We start from the raw sequence: 13,300 nt of genomic DNA on the forward strand, positions 1-13,300 counted from the left end.
TGTGTGTGTGTGTGTGTGTGTGTGTGTGTGTGTGTGTGTGTGTGTGTGTGTGTGTGTGTGTGTGTGTGTGTGTGTGTCACGCTTTTCATACGGAATCTGTCAACAAAAAAACAAAAAAACGAATTCAGGCAGCTGGCCGTTCAAATTGTCTATTGGGTGTCAGTGTTGTTTCACAGTGCTCCTGTCAGTTTTCTTATGTTATTACTCAGTTCTCTAGCTCTAATGCTATAAACACCCTCCTGAATAGGTCCCTGATGTAATTGTATTCAAGGCTTTGTGATTGGCATGTCCCCCTGTCTGTCTGTGTCCTCTGACAGGACCGTGACGATGCACCAGCTGCGAGTTGCAGTGGTGGGTGAGGGAGATGCAGGTCTGTGTGCTGCACGTCACATCCTGTCCCGCCCAGACACCTTTGCACCACCCGTCGCCTACGAGCTCACGGAACACGTGGCTGGCACCTGGTTCTACAAGGAACTTACCGGTAGCTATGACAACGGGCTGCCCATTCACAGCAACATGTACAGAGACCTCAGGTACTGTAACACTCTAATCTCACCCCTCTTTCTCTGTTTTTCTCTCTCTCTCTCTCTCTGACATGACCCAGGTCTTATAGTGTGTCTCATGTTTTACTGTCCCTCCCTCTATGCAGGACCAACTTGCCAAAGGAGGTGATGATGTTCCCTGACTTCCCCTTTGACCCCCAGCTTCCTCCTTCCAAACACACCAGGAAGTGCAGAGATATCTGGAGAGATACTGCCAGAGCCACCGCATCACACCAAACATCAGGGTAGGTACCGTCCACTCACACACAATGCCTCATGGTCCTTTGTCAGGGGTAGAGAAGGAATGTCCACACGCATCGATTTCAGGTGAAAAAAGGAAAAAGTGTATTAGTTTTCATAGGACAAGACTAAAGCCTCTCAACCCATCTCTCCCCCACTATTTGTTAGTTCAGCACCTTGTTGGAGGAAGTGATCCCTGTCACCATGGCAACAGAGAAGGGACTAATGTCGGCATGGGAGGTGACTTCACATGACAAGTCGGGATCACGTAACACTGAAACGTTTGATTCTGTGTTAATCTGCAGGGGGTAAGAGATGTGGATGTGCTTTAGATATTCACTTGACAACAGACCCCTGTCGTTTTCACCCTAACCCTTGACCCCTTTCTCCCTTTCTCCCCGTAGGCACTACTCTGACCCCCACATCCTATCCATCCCTGGGCTTGAGCGATTTAAAGGTGCATACCAGCATCACCATCTAGCCCTCTCTCTCTCTTCCTACACTTCCTACACTTCCTACACCATTTATCTCCCTCTCTCTCATCCCTCTGTCTCTATTTCTAGGCAAAGGGATCTACAGTCACTTATACCGCCACCCAGAGCCTATCTCAGGTCAGTCAGTGGTGGTGCTGGGTGCTGGCACCTCAGGACTGGACATCTCACTAGAACTGGGTTGATCCAATGCCCAGGTGACTCTGAGCCCCTGCCCTTCCCTCTGCCCTATTGGGTCTGCCAGGCTACCCCTGTGGTGGAGGTCCAGGAGGGTGGGTCTCTGCAGTTCCAGGATGGGTCCATTACCCAGGCCCAGGTCCTGCTGTTCTGTACGGGCTACAACTTCAGCTACCCCTTCCTGGAGCCAGCCCAGCTGGGCCTGGTTCTCCCCTCTGCCCCCAGTCACACAGAGCCTGTATGAGGAGGTATGGAGGCAGAGACATGTTCACCCACAGAACTACAGGCAGCTAAACTATCGACTCATCAGCGACACCCAGTGGGAGCAACAGGAACTGCATGCTGGTGAATGAGGAGGAGAGGCGGCCTGGTCTCATAGACTAGATGTAGCATAGTAAATGGGTAAATTCAGAACAGTGACATTAGTATGATATGTAACGTTTGGTATGGTTACGTTAGACAGATGGTTACTTAAGGCAAAAACAAAAGTAGGGTGGTTGGTCAAATGGGTGGGCGTATAACGCAAACATCTAGCAACACAAAGGTTGCAAGTTCAAATCTCATCACAGACAATTTTAGCTAATTAGAAACTTTTCAACTACACTGAACAAAATTATAAACGCAACATGCGACAATTTCAAAGATTTTATTGACTTACATTTTATATAAGGAAATCAGTCAATTGAAATAAATTCATTAGGCCCTAATCTATGGACGTCACATGACTGGGAATACAGATATGCATCTATTGGTCACAGAAGCCTTAAAAAAAAGGTAGGGGTGTGGATTAGAAAACCAGTCAGTATCTGGTGTGACCACCATATGTGATCAGCAAACTGCTCGCCCACACGACGGACGCCATACATGCTATCTGGCCTGTACTGTTGAAACCGGGATTCATCCGTGACGAGTACACTTCTCCGGCGTGCCAGTGGCCATCGAAGATGAGCATTTGCCCACTGAAGTTGGTTACCATGCCGAACTGCAGTCAGGTCAAGACCCTGGTGAGTACGACGAACACGCAGATGAGCATCCCTGAGACGGTTCCTGACAGATTGTGCAGAAATTCTTCGGTTGTGCAAACCCAGTTTCATCAGCTGTCCAGGTGGCTGGTCTCAGATGATCATGCAGGTGAAGAATCCGAAATGCGGAGGTCCTGAGCTGGTGTAGTAACGTGGTCTGCAGTTGTGCGGCCAATTGGACGTACTGCCAAATTCTCTAAAATGGCCTTGTGTAACAACTTTAGACATCTGTGACATTGTGTTGTGTACAACAAAACTGCAGATTTTAGAGTGGCCTTTTATTGTCCCTAACACAAGGTGCACATGTGTAATGATCATACTCACTTAATATGCTCGCTTGCTTGATATGCCACACCTGCCAGGTAGATGGAATATCTTGGCAAATGAGAAATGTCACCCATTGAGCATGTTTGGAATGCTCTGGATCAACATGTACGACAGTATGTTCCAGTTCCCGCCAATGTCCAGCAACTTCACACAGCCATTGAAGAGGAGTGGGACAACATTCTACAGGCCACAATCTACAGCATGGTCAACTCTATGCGAAGGAGATGTGTCATGCTGCATGAAGCAAATGGTGGTCACACCAGATACTGACTGGTTTTCTGATCCACGGCCCTACCTTTTTTATAAGTTATCTATCGGTTACCAACAGATGCATATCTGTATTCCCAGTCGTGTGAAATCCATAGATTAGGGCCTAATGAATTTATTTAAATTGACTGATTCCCTTCCCTTCTGAATTGTAAACTAATTTGTTCACAAAATTTGAGAGAAATACGCTTTTTGTGCATATGAAAAATGTATGGGATATTTTATTCAGCTCATGAAACATGGACCAACAATTTACATGTTGTGGTTATATTTTTGTACAGTATACTTACTACTTTTTAACTACTTTACAACTACTTAGCATGTTAGTTAACCATAACCTTAACCCTTTTAGCTAAGCCTTCCCCTTTAAACTAACACCTAAACGTTAGCCACCTAGCTAGAATTCGTAAAATATTGTTCAGTTTGCAAATTCGTAACATATTTATAGTTTAGCAAATTCGTAACATTGTACGTTTTGCAAATTTGTAATATATTCGACATTAAGCAAATTCGTAATATATAATTATATAATATATAATATGTAATTTGTAACATATCATACGAAATGGGTGATGGACATTCACAAATTAATACATACCATACGAAACGCAACATATCATACAAATGGAGTGGGACGGATTTACGTACAGAATACAGAATAATATGAAATGCTCGTAGACCAGGTTGGGAGAGGGGAGCAGAAAAGAGGAAATTACTGAAATTGCATTTTTTACACACCCCAGTTTTATAATTGGAATGTGATACAAAACGAGGCAACGGTATACTTTAGGTCCATGCGGACACCTCCAAGCGGTCGGGTTGGCCGTTTGGAGTGTTTATCTGAATAGATTTAAAAAATATATAATAATAGTAATATCCCTCCCACTTCTAAAACCAAAGTTGCGCCCCTGCTTGAAAGCTTTGGATAAACGGACAGAATGACATAGGTCTTCTCTCCTGAAATGTTACTTTGACATTATGTATTGTAAATGTAAGTAATATATACATTTTCATCCACAATCCTAGATAAAATCATGTTAGTAGACTATAACAAATGCACCGACTTTGTTTCTTTCACTTATTGTAAATAGAAAACATGTAATATCTTATTGTCACATTAATCAATATTAAATATTTTTTTAAATATTGTATTTCAATAGAATCCTTAATTAACTTTACAAAATGTGTTTCCAATGTCAAAAGTGCCCAGCTTCACGGATATAAAAATATCTTCTCACTTTTGTTTTGAATGTTCTTAATTGGAAAATGCAAAAATAAAATATATTTTTTTTTAATTAAAAATAAATGACAAGGAAATAATAGAACCAAATTGTCCACTTTTTATTAAATTACTATTTTAATATTTTTTAAATTTCCCTCATAAGAATGATATTATTTGAAAAACAATTGAGATGTTTACGTTTTTTCGCCAAATGCTGTAATGCCTTTGACTGTCACTAAAAGCAATCCTCGTGACTTTCTGTTTCCCACCGGGTTTTCCCATCTGGTTTGAATCGTCATCTCCAAAAATTGTGAAATTGGACACCAAAGAGTACATTCTAACCCTTTCTTAGAACTAGGTCCATGCGGACACCTCCAAGCGGTCGGGTTGGCCGTTTGGAGTGCTTATCTGACTAGATTTAAAAATATATAATAATAGTAATATCCCTCCCACTTCTAAAACCAAAGTTGCGCCCCTGCTTGAAAGAAATTGGACACCAAAGAGTACATTCTAACCCTTTCTTAGAACTCCCCTTTACATTGTTTCCCGATCGAAATGTAGGACCAGAGTCAGATCACACCCGCTCGTTTTAATCTTAAATGGATATTGCATGTAATGTCAAACTTTACAGGAACCCGAAACAACGCTAATTAAACGGGATATGCACGGTGGGCTCAACTGGTGGCGCATTGGATGTAGGAAGCGGTCGTATTTCCCCCCCTGCTGCAGAAGGTAGAGGTTACAAATCTGTGGGAACGTGTCAGAGGAAAGAGGGGGCGGGAGGAAAGGGAAGGGGTACCGGAGAAAGGCAGGCAGGCAGGGTGTTTCCTTAACTTCAAGGAAGAGTTTAATCAAGTTAATAGCTTATTGTGGGCTATTAAAACGATACACCACTGGGAAACCGTACGTTATCAAATTTTAAAAGACACAAACAAGAGAAGGAGACCGCGATGTTGGGAATAGGAAAACTGCACCACGGTCTGGAATAGGTAAGTCAAAGTATCCGCTTGCCACCCGCCCCTTTCAATGTTCAACTTGTAAACAACAAGTCTTCAACGATGTGTGTGGCATGTGTGTGAGTTAAATATCAATGGAGAAGAGTTACTTTGTATTCGTGTCGTGCGCGCCTTCCAGCACATTCGCGACAAGAAATCTGAGCGCAATCGTTCTACAGTCAGACATAGCGAGTCTGAAAAGTATTTACTTCCAGCTTTTAAAACAGAGTGGGAATTTTGGGTGTAGTCTAGTGCATGTAATCCTAGTTCAGTTGATGGGAAAGGTAAACAATTCACTATTAGGAAATAGACTAGTCTCTCCTACAGTTCAGGCCAAGTGTTTCCCAACTTCTCTAAGCAATACTTGTTTTTTTCCCCTGAGTATCCTATTGTAAGATTGTGCAGAGTGTATAATGATGTTGGCAGCTGCTAATTTATAAACAAACTGTATTTATTTATCAGAGACAACCCACCATGAATCACTTTATACCAAATTAAAATGAATAAAATCCTCTTCCTTGGCCTCCCTTTCTCTGCCATCTGCCCACTACAACAGGGTGAAGGATGGAGGGAGAGACAGCGGAGGAGAAGGAGAGTGATGAGACACAGCCGTTTGCTGGGGAAGGGGCGGGGCGACTTCATCAGAATGGAGAGTCCTCCGAGGACGACCAGGACCTACCCATCATGCACTGGGAAGACCTGAGCCTGAGGATCGCTGAACTGGAGAAACAGGAGGAGGAGAGGAGAGAAAGGGCAAAGGTCAGAGGGCATGAAGAGAGGGTGAAGATGTTGTGACAGTCCTGAGATCAGCTTACCCGCCCCAAACCCTGACCATAATAATTATCAGGAACAACACAACACTGACCATAGATCAAATAAAATAAAATTGTATTTGTCACATGCGGCCGAATACAACAGGTGAGACTTTACCGTGAAATGCTTATTTATGAGCCATTCCCCAACAATGCAGAGTTAAAAAGTAAGACAAACAAATACAATGGTCAAATAAGAAACAAAAAAAGGAAATAGTAACACAATAAAGAGGCTATACTGTATGCAAGGAGTACCGGTATCGAGTCAATGTGCAGGGATGTGAGGTAATATTACATGTAGGTAGGGGTAAAAGTGACTAGGAAATCAGGATGGATAACAAACAGAGTAGCAGCAGTGTGTGTGTGTTGGAGTGTCAGTGTAGTATGTGTGAGAGTCTAGTGAGTGCATAGAGCCAGTGCAAGAATAATTGGAAAATTAAAAAGCGGGGTCAATGCAAATAGTCAGAGTGCCCATCGGCATTTAGGGGCAACGTAATCCTACTCTCTTTGCTTTATACATGTTAATAATATCCACCGGCATTGAAAAAGACTGCAATGATGGGTTTAATGACACCCATTGCTTACACTCAACTCCCCCGCTACCACACATCTCACCTCTTCCCTCCTCCCATGTCATCCCTCCATCCCTGATCCCTCCCTCTGTTCCTCTCTTTCAGAGTACGAGTGGGTCGGAACAGGGGAGTGTGTCAGGGGGCTGGTCGGAAGAGAGGCAGGGTGGGCTGTGGAGGAAAGATGAATGGGAGGATGAGGAGGACTACGGAAGATGTCGAGTCACGGTCGTCTCGTCTAGGTAACAAAAGTCAAAAACAGTCACTCATTCTCAACTTCATTCTGTATTCTTTGAAACCATATAATTTATGTTCTCTCTTTTAAGTGTTCATGCTGTTTTTGCCTTTTATTTTCTTATTTTAGATTCCACAACCAAAAAAATCTACAGTTATGCTACATCAACAACAGTGAGAGTGAGGATGAGGAGGGGGCTGTCAAAGAGGTGAGCGAGTCCCTCCTGTTTTATAGTATAGCGCAAAACTGGGACAAAAACCTACACACATTGCGGCACTCTAGGGCCAGATATTAAGATATGCATATGTACCCATGCCATGCTTTTGTTGTGTTTCCTGTTTGTCAGGGTTCTATAGGACCAGGTAGCTATGGTTACCACCCCTCTGGCCTGAAGTTGGAAGTGAGGGCCGCACTGTGTGCGCTCAAAAACAAGCTGTTAGCTGAACAGAAAGAGGAGGTGAGAAGAATGGAGAAGTGTGGACTGTGGAGCGAAAGAAATAGGGTTGGAAGAAATAGAGGGAAACAGTGGGCATGTGGTGGGAGAGAGGTAAGGATTGGTATGTGTAAATAATTCCTGTGTGTCACAGCACCTTGCTTGCAGTAGTGTGATCACTAAGAGGACGCATCTGGAACGCTGTGACCTGCAGACCTGCTCAATACAGCAGCTCAACTCCCTCAGGACCTCACTCAACCACGATATACACGGTCAGTAGGCGGTCATTGCATGGTAATCATGGTCTTTACATGGGGCGGCAGGTAGCCTAGTGGTTAGAGCGTTGGGCCAGTAACCGAAAGGTTGCTAGATCGAATCCCCGAGCTGAAAAGGTACAAATCTGTCGTTCTGCCCCTGAACAAGGCAGTTAACCAACTGTTCCTAGGCCGTCATTGTAAATAAGAATTTCTTCTTAACTGACTTGCCTAGTTAAATAAAGGTTAGATAAAAACATGAAAATCATGGTCATAACATGGAAATCGTAGTCATTACATTGTAACGGTTTCTCTCTTCGTCTGAAGAGGAGGAGTAGGGATTGGACCAAAACGCAGCATTGTATGCAGACAAAGAATTTATTTAAACAAGACGAAAATACGAAGAACACTTGAATAGATTACAAAACAACAAAACGACGTAGACAGACCTGAACTTGAGAACTTACAATATAACACGAAGAACGCACGAACAGGAACAGACTAACCAACCAAACGAACGAACACGAAACAGTCCCGTGTGGTGCGACAGACGCAGACACAGGAACAATCACCCACCAACAAACAGTGAGAACAGCCTACCTTAATATGGTTCTCAATCAGAGGAAACGTCAAACACCTGCCCCTAATTGAGAACCATATCAGGCAACACATTTAACCCAACATAGAAACACATAACATAGAATGCCCACCCCAACTCACGCCCTGACCAACTAAACACATACAAAAACAAGGAAAACAGGTCAGGAACGTGACATACATGGAAAAAAGGTGGTTATTACATGGTAATAATGTGTCAGTAAATTAACTTGCAGGTGAGTGCTTGCTGTACGGTTTTTGTGTTTTAGGATCTATATGTTTTTGTGCAAAGTAATATTCTATTCTATTCTTGCAGACCTGAGCTCAGAGTTGGTGGGTCACCTGTTGATAAGGGACCAGCTGAGAACCAAACAGGACGCCATGCTCCTGGACGTACAGGATCTGACATAACCCTCACCCACAGGTGCACAGGACAGGAAGTTGTTGTGCTCAACAGTGGATAAAGTGATGCTGTCCAAGATATGCCACTATGAGACTGTCAGAAGTGTTGCCATAATACCCTACTTAACATATGATTCATCGATTAAAAAGGAGAAATGTTGATGATGAACACTAATGAGCGCCATCTTGGGCCGGCGTCATAATGCAATCCACATTACACAGGCAGGGTACGGATGCTCAGCTATGAAAAGCCAACTGACATTTACTCCTGAGGTACTGACCTGTTGCACCCTCTACAACCACTGATTATTATTTTACCCTGCTGGTCATCAATGAATGTTTGAACATCTTGAAGAACAATGTGGCCTTAAATGGCCATGTACTCTTCTAATCTCCTCCCGGCACAGCCAGAAGAGGACTGGCCACCCCTCAGAGCCTGGTTCCTCTGTATGTTTCTTCCTAGGTTTCTGCCTTTCTATGGAGTTTTTCCTGGCCACAGTGCTTATACATCTGCATTGCTTGCTGTTTGGGGTTTTAGGCTGGGTTTCTGTATAGCACTTTGTGACATCTACTGATGTAAAATGGGCTTTATAAATACATTTGATGGATAACTTTCTCCTCATCATCCCCACCTGATCTTGAACAGCATAATCTTCATTATCATCATTAGTGGAGAGAGTACTGTATTAGGACCTATTTTGATGTACGCATGTACTTAATTAACAAAAAAGAGTTCATATCAGAAAGAGGAGTTTAAGCCATTTGTGATGTTTGAAACATCTCTAATATCTGACTCCTAGTCCATTGCCGGTGGTAAGAAAATCGTATTTATCTTGGGAGAACCTTCAGACGGAGAATCTTCACAGCCATAGTTTAAACCATTTACATATCTGAGGGATACCAGCTTTTCCACAAGTTTTATTGTGTAAACATTGCAATATCCTTGACTTATTAATGTAAGGGAATTGTACACTTACAGCCTGTGTAAAACAAGCTAAGGGGTTACATATTCAGGCTAAAGGGAACTGTCCTGTAACAATTTGGTAGAGAAGCTTCTTTGTTTCTAATTTAGGATAATTATCCCCTTGTATAGTTGCTGATGTAAGGAAATTGTCCACTTATATTGCCTATACGCCTGTGGGTATTGACATGTATGTTGACTCTTGTGATATACCTAGGTGGTTTGCGGCCATAACTATAACTACCACCAGCATAGGAAACCACAAAGCTGCTATTGGATGATTCCATGTGAGCAAAGCCCGAAAATAATTTTGTATCTCAGATTGTTCTGGCAATTATCACATAGAAACGTCATTGGGAAGATGGATGTTTGATAGGCTTTTACATTTGTAACAAACTTATTAAAGTGGCCCTTTTTTAAACAATATACTCTACAAGTACATCAACGTTCCAGAGTGGGCTCTCTGCTACTTTTAAAGTTATAAACAATTTTATGAGCACCATCATCACAGTGAATGGAAAAATGGATTCAAAAGGAACTGTGATAGGTCCTTCCTTAACCCATGTCAATTTCTATGTATTAAATTGATAATTTCTTCAAATTAGCAGAGCCCACCTTCGAAATATGTGCTTGAAGAGTATATTGTTCTAAACAAGATGTCTAAAAAATAAGCAAAATCAAAAAGGGTACTTTTGAGATGTTCATAATATTTTTAATGTTGAATAAATTAATGTGATTTTTTTTTTTCAGAATACAGCCGTACTCCATATTTTAAAGCACACTATAAGGAGTATAATGACACCAAGATGTCTGTACCGTGTATGGTTCACGGATTATAGGGTCTAAAAGAGCCTAAAATGGCCACATTCATCATTAATTCTTTTTTTAAATGGTTTGTGATACAAATGTATAAAGCATGTTAAACATCCTTCCTCTCAATTAAGTTTTTATGTGAGAATTGCCAGAACAATCTGAGATACCCTAAAAAAATTGGGCCATGCTGGTGTGGAATTGCCTTATTCCATTCATTATGTCTAGGTAAAAGAGATTTTCCTGACCATGTGACCTCACCAGTAGCAAACACCAGGCTCTAGTTACTGACCCCCTCTTTCCTGTTCAGGTCAGGAAAAACTCCTGGCCATATTACCTATTTTGCCTTGTCATGCAATTATTATATGTCGTACTTTCAATCTTGTGTATTTGTAGGTTGATGGAAGAATTAACTGTGATAGCAGATTCATAGCTATGGGAAAGGGATGAGTGCTCTGAAGTAACATTTAACTTTTTTGTCTCTGAAGTATTTTTCAGTATTTACTTTAAAAATAATTTTGCATTCAATAAACCTTAGTTATTTCAGGTTGTGTGCTGTCGCTGTGTCTGTGATGCTGCTAGCTCAAATCAAAGTTTATTTGTCACATGAGCCAAATTCAACAGGTGTAGACCTTACAGTGAAATGCTTACAGGCTCTAACCAATAGTGCAAAAAATGTGTTAGGTGAACAATAGGTAAGTAAAGAAATAAAACAACAGTAAAAAGACAGGCTATATACAGTAGCGAGGCTATAAAAGTAGCGAGGCTACTTACAGACATCGGTTAGTCAGGCTGATTGAGGTAGTATGTACATGTAGATATGGTTAAAGTGACTATGCATATATGATGAACAGAGAGTAGCAGTAGCGTAAAAGAGGGGGTGGTGGGTGGCGGGACACAATGCAGATAGCCCGGTTAGCCAATGTGCGGGAGCACTGGTTGGTCAGCCCAATTGAGGTAGTATGTACATGAATGTATAGTTAAAGTGACTATGCATATATGATAAACAGAGTAGCAGCAGCGTAAAAAGAGGGGTTGGGGGGGGGGCACACAATGCAAATAGTCCAGGTAGCCATTTGATTACCTGTTCAGGAGTCTTATGGCTTGGGGGTAAAAACTGTTGAGAAGCATTTTTGTCCTAGACTTGGCACTCCGGTACCGCTTGCCATTCGGTAGTAGAGAGAACAGTCTATGACATTTACATTACATTTAAGTCATTTAGCAGACGCTCTTATCCAGAGCGACTTACAAATTGGTGCATTCACCTTATGATATCCAGTGGAACAACCACTTTACAATAGTGCATCTAAACCTTTTAAGGGGGGGGGAGGTTAGAAGGATTACTTTATCCTATCCTAGGTATTCCTTAAAGAGGTGGGGTTTCAGGTGTCTCCGGAAGGTGGTGATTGACTCCGCTGACCTGGCGTTGTGAGGGAGTTTGTTCCACCATTGGGGTGCCAGAGCAGCGAACAGTTTTGACTGGGCTGAGCGGGAACTGTACTTCCTCAGAGGTAGGGAGGCGAGCAGGCCAGAGGTGGATGAACGCAGTGCCCTTGTTTGGGTGTAGGGCCTGATCAGAGCCTGAAGGTACGGAGGTGCCGTTCCCCTCACAGCTCCGTAGGCAAGCACCATGGTCTTGTAGCGGATGCGAGCTTCAACTGGAAGCCAGTGGAGAGAGCGGAGGAGCGGGGTGACGTGAGAGAACTTGGGAAGGTTGACTGGGGTGGCTGGGGTCTTTGACAATTTTTAGGGCCTTCCTCTGACACTGCCTGGTGTAGAGGTCCTGGATGGCAGGCAGCTTAGCCCCAGTGATGTACTGGGCAGTACGCACTACCCTCTGTAGTGACTTGCGGTCAGAGGCCGAGCAATTGCCGTACCAGGCAGTGATGCAACCAGTCAGGATGCTCTCGATGTTGCAGCTGTAGAACCTTTTGAGGATCTCAGGACCCATGCCAAATCTTTTTAGTTTTCTCAGGGGGAATAGGCTTTGTTGTGCCATCTTCACAACTGTCTTGGTGTGTTTGGACCATTCTAGTTTGTTGTTGATGTGGACACCAAGGAAGTTGAAGCTCTCAACCTGCTCCACTACAGCCCCGTCGATGAGAATGGGGGCGTGCTCGGTCCTCCTTTTCCTGTAGTCCACAATCATCTCCTTAGTCTTGGTTACGTTGAGGGATAGGTTGTTATTCTGGCACCACCCGGCCAGGTCTCTGACCTCCTCCCTATAGGCTGTCTCGTCGTTGTCGGTGATCAGGCCTACCACTGTTGTGTCGTCTGCAAACTTAATGATGGTGTTGGAGTCGTGCCTGGCCATGCAGTCATGGATGAACAGGGAGTACAGGAGGGGACTGAGCAAGCACCCCTCTGGGGCTCCAGTGTTGAGGATCAGCGTGGCAGATGTGTTGCTACCTACCCTCACCACCTGGGGACGGCCCGTCAGGAAGTCCAGGATCCAGTTGCAGATGGAGGTGTTTGGTCCCAGGATCCTTAGCTTAGTGATGAGCTTTGAGGGTACTATGGTGTTGAATGCTGAGCTGTAGTCAATGAACAGCATTCTCACATAAGTATTCCTTTTGTCCAGGTGGGAAAGGGCAGTGTGGAGTGTGTGGAGTGCAGTAGAGATTGCATCATCTGTGGATCTGTTTGGGTGGTATGCAAATTGGAGTGGGTCTAGGGTTTCTGGGATAATGGTGTTGATGTGAGCCATTACCAACCTGTCAAAGCACTTCATGGCTACGGACGTGAGTGCTACGGGTTGCCATTGTGTTCTTGGGCACAGGGACTATGGTGGTCTGCTTGAAACATGTTAGTATTACAGACTCAATCAGGGACATGTTGAAAATGTCAGTGAAGACACCTGCCAGTTGGTCATTACAAGATTTTCATTTATTTGTTCGAATCTATAGTGTGTGTACATGCGTACGAGCAAGCAAATGAGTGTGTG

At 43.3% G+C, this 13,300-nt stretch overlaps 2 protein-coding genes across 2 annotated transcripts; both read left to right on the forward strand.

Moving 5' to 3' along the window:
* Positions 1-233: 233 nt before the first annotated feature.
* Positions 234-1,694, forward strand: LOC139565462 (uncharacterized). The gene is made up of 5 exons (XM_071385870.1): positions 234-533; positions 650-787; positions 956-1,022; positions 1,346-1,393; positions 1,518-1,694. The coding sequence occupies exons 1-5, from the start codon at positions 286-288 to the stop codon at positions 1,692-1,694; spliced, it is 678 nt and encodes a 225-aa protein (XP_071241971.1). The 5' UTR covers positions 234-285.
* A 2,927-nt stretch (positions 1,695-4,621) lies between these two features.
* On the forward strand, positions 4,622-10,902 carry LOC139533486 (schwannomin-interacting protein 1). Its single transcript, XM_071331543.1, has 7 exons — positions 4,622-5,277; positions 5,840-6,042; positions 6,773-6,906; positions 7,029-7,107; positions 7,246-7,356; positions 7,487-7,604; positions 8,500-10,902. Exons 2-7 carry the CDS (start codon positions 5,848-5,850, stop codon positions 8,592-8,594), a joined length of 732 nt encoding a protein of 243 aa, XP_071187644.1. The 5' UTR covers positions 4,622-5,277; positions 5,840-5,847; the 3' UTR covers positions 8,595-10,902.
* The last annotated feature ends 2,398 nt before the right edge of the window (positions 10,903-13,300 follow it).

Source organism: Salvelinus alpinus, chromosome 1, assembly GCF_045679555.1.
Source record: "Salvelinus alpinus chromosome 1, SLU_Salpinus.1, whole genome shotgun sequence".
In the NCBI taxonomy this organism is placed as follows: Eukaryota; Metazoa; Chordata; class Actinopteri; order Salmoniformes; family Salmonidae; genus Salvelinus; species Salvelinus alpinus.

Excerpts from the sequence above, each read along its gene's own strand:
- LOC139565462 (XM_071385870.1), top strand. The coding sequence starts at position 286 with ATGTCCCCCTGTCTGTCTGTGTCCTCTGACAGGACCGTGACGATGCAC. Across the intron at positions 534-649 it reads AACATGTACAGAGACCTCAG|GACCAACTTGCCAAAGGAGG; the intron begins GTACTGTAACAC and ends CCCTCTATGCAG. Across the intron at positions 1,394-1,517 it reads CCACCCAGAGCCTATCTCAG|GCTACCCCTGTGGTGGAGGT; the intron begins GTCAGTCAGTGG and ends TGGGTCTGCCAG.
- LOC139533486 (XM_071331543.1), top strand. The coding sequence starts at position 5,848 with ATGGAGGGAGAGACAGCGGAGGAGAAGGAGAGTGATGAGACACAGCCG. Across the intron at positions 7,357-7,486 it reads TAGCTGAACAGAAAGAGGAG|CACCTTGCTTGCAGTAGTGT; the intron begins GTGAGAAGAATG and ends TGTGTGTCACAG. Across the intron at positions 7,605-8,499 it reads ACTCAACCACGATATACACG|ACCTGAGCTCAGAGTTGGTG; the intron begins GTCAGTAGGCGG and ends CTATTCTTGCAG.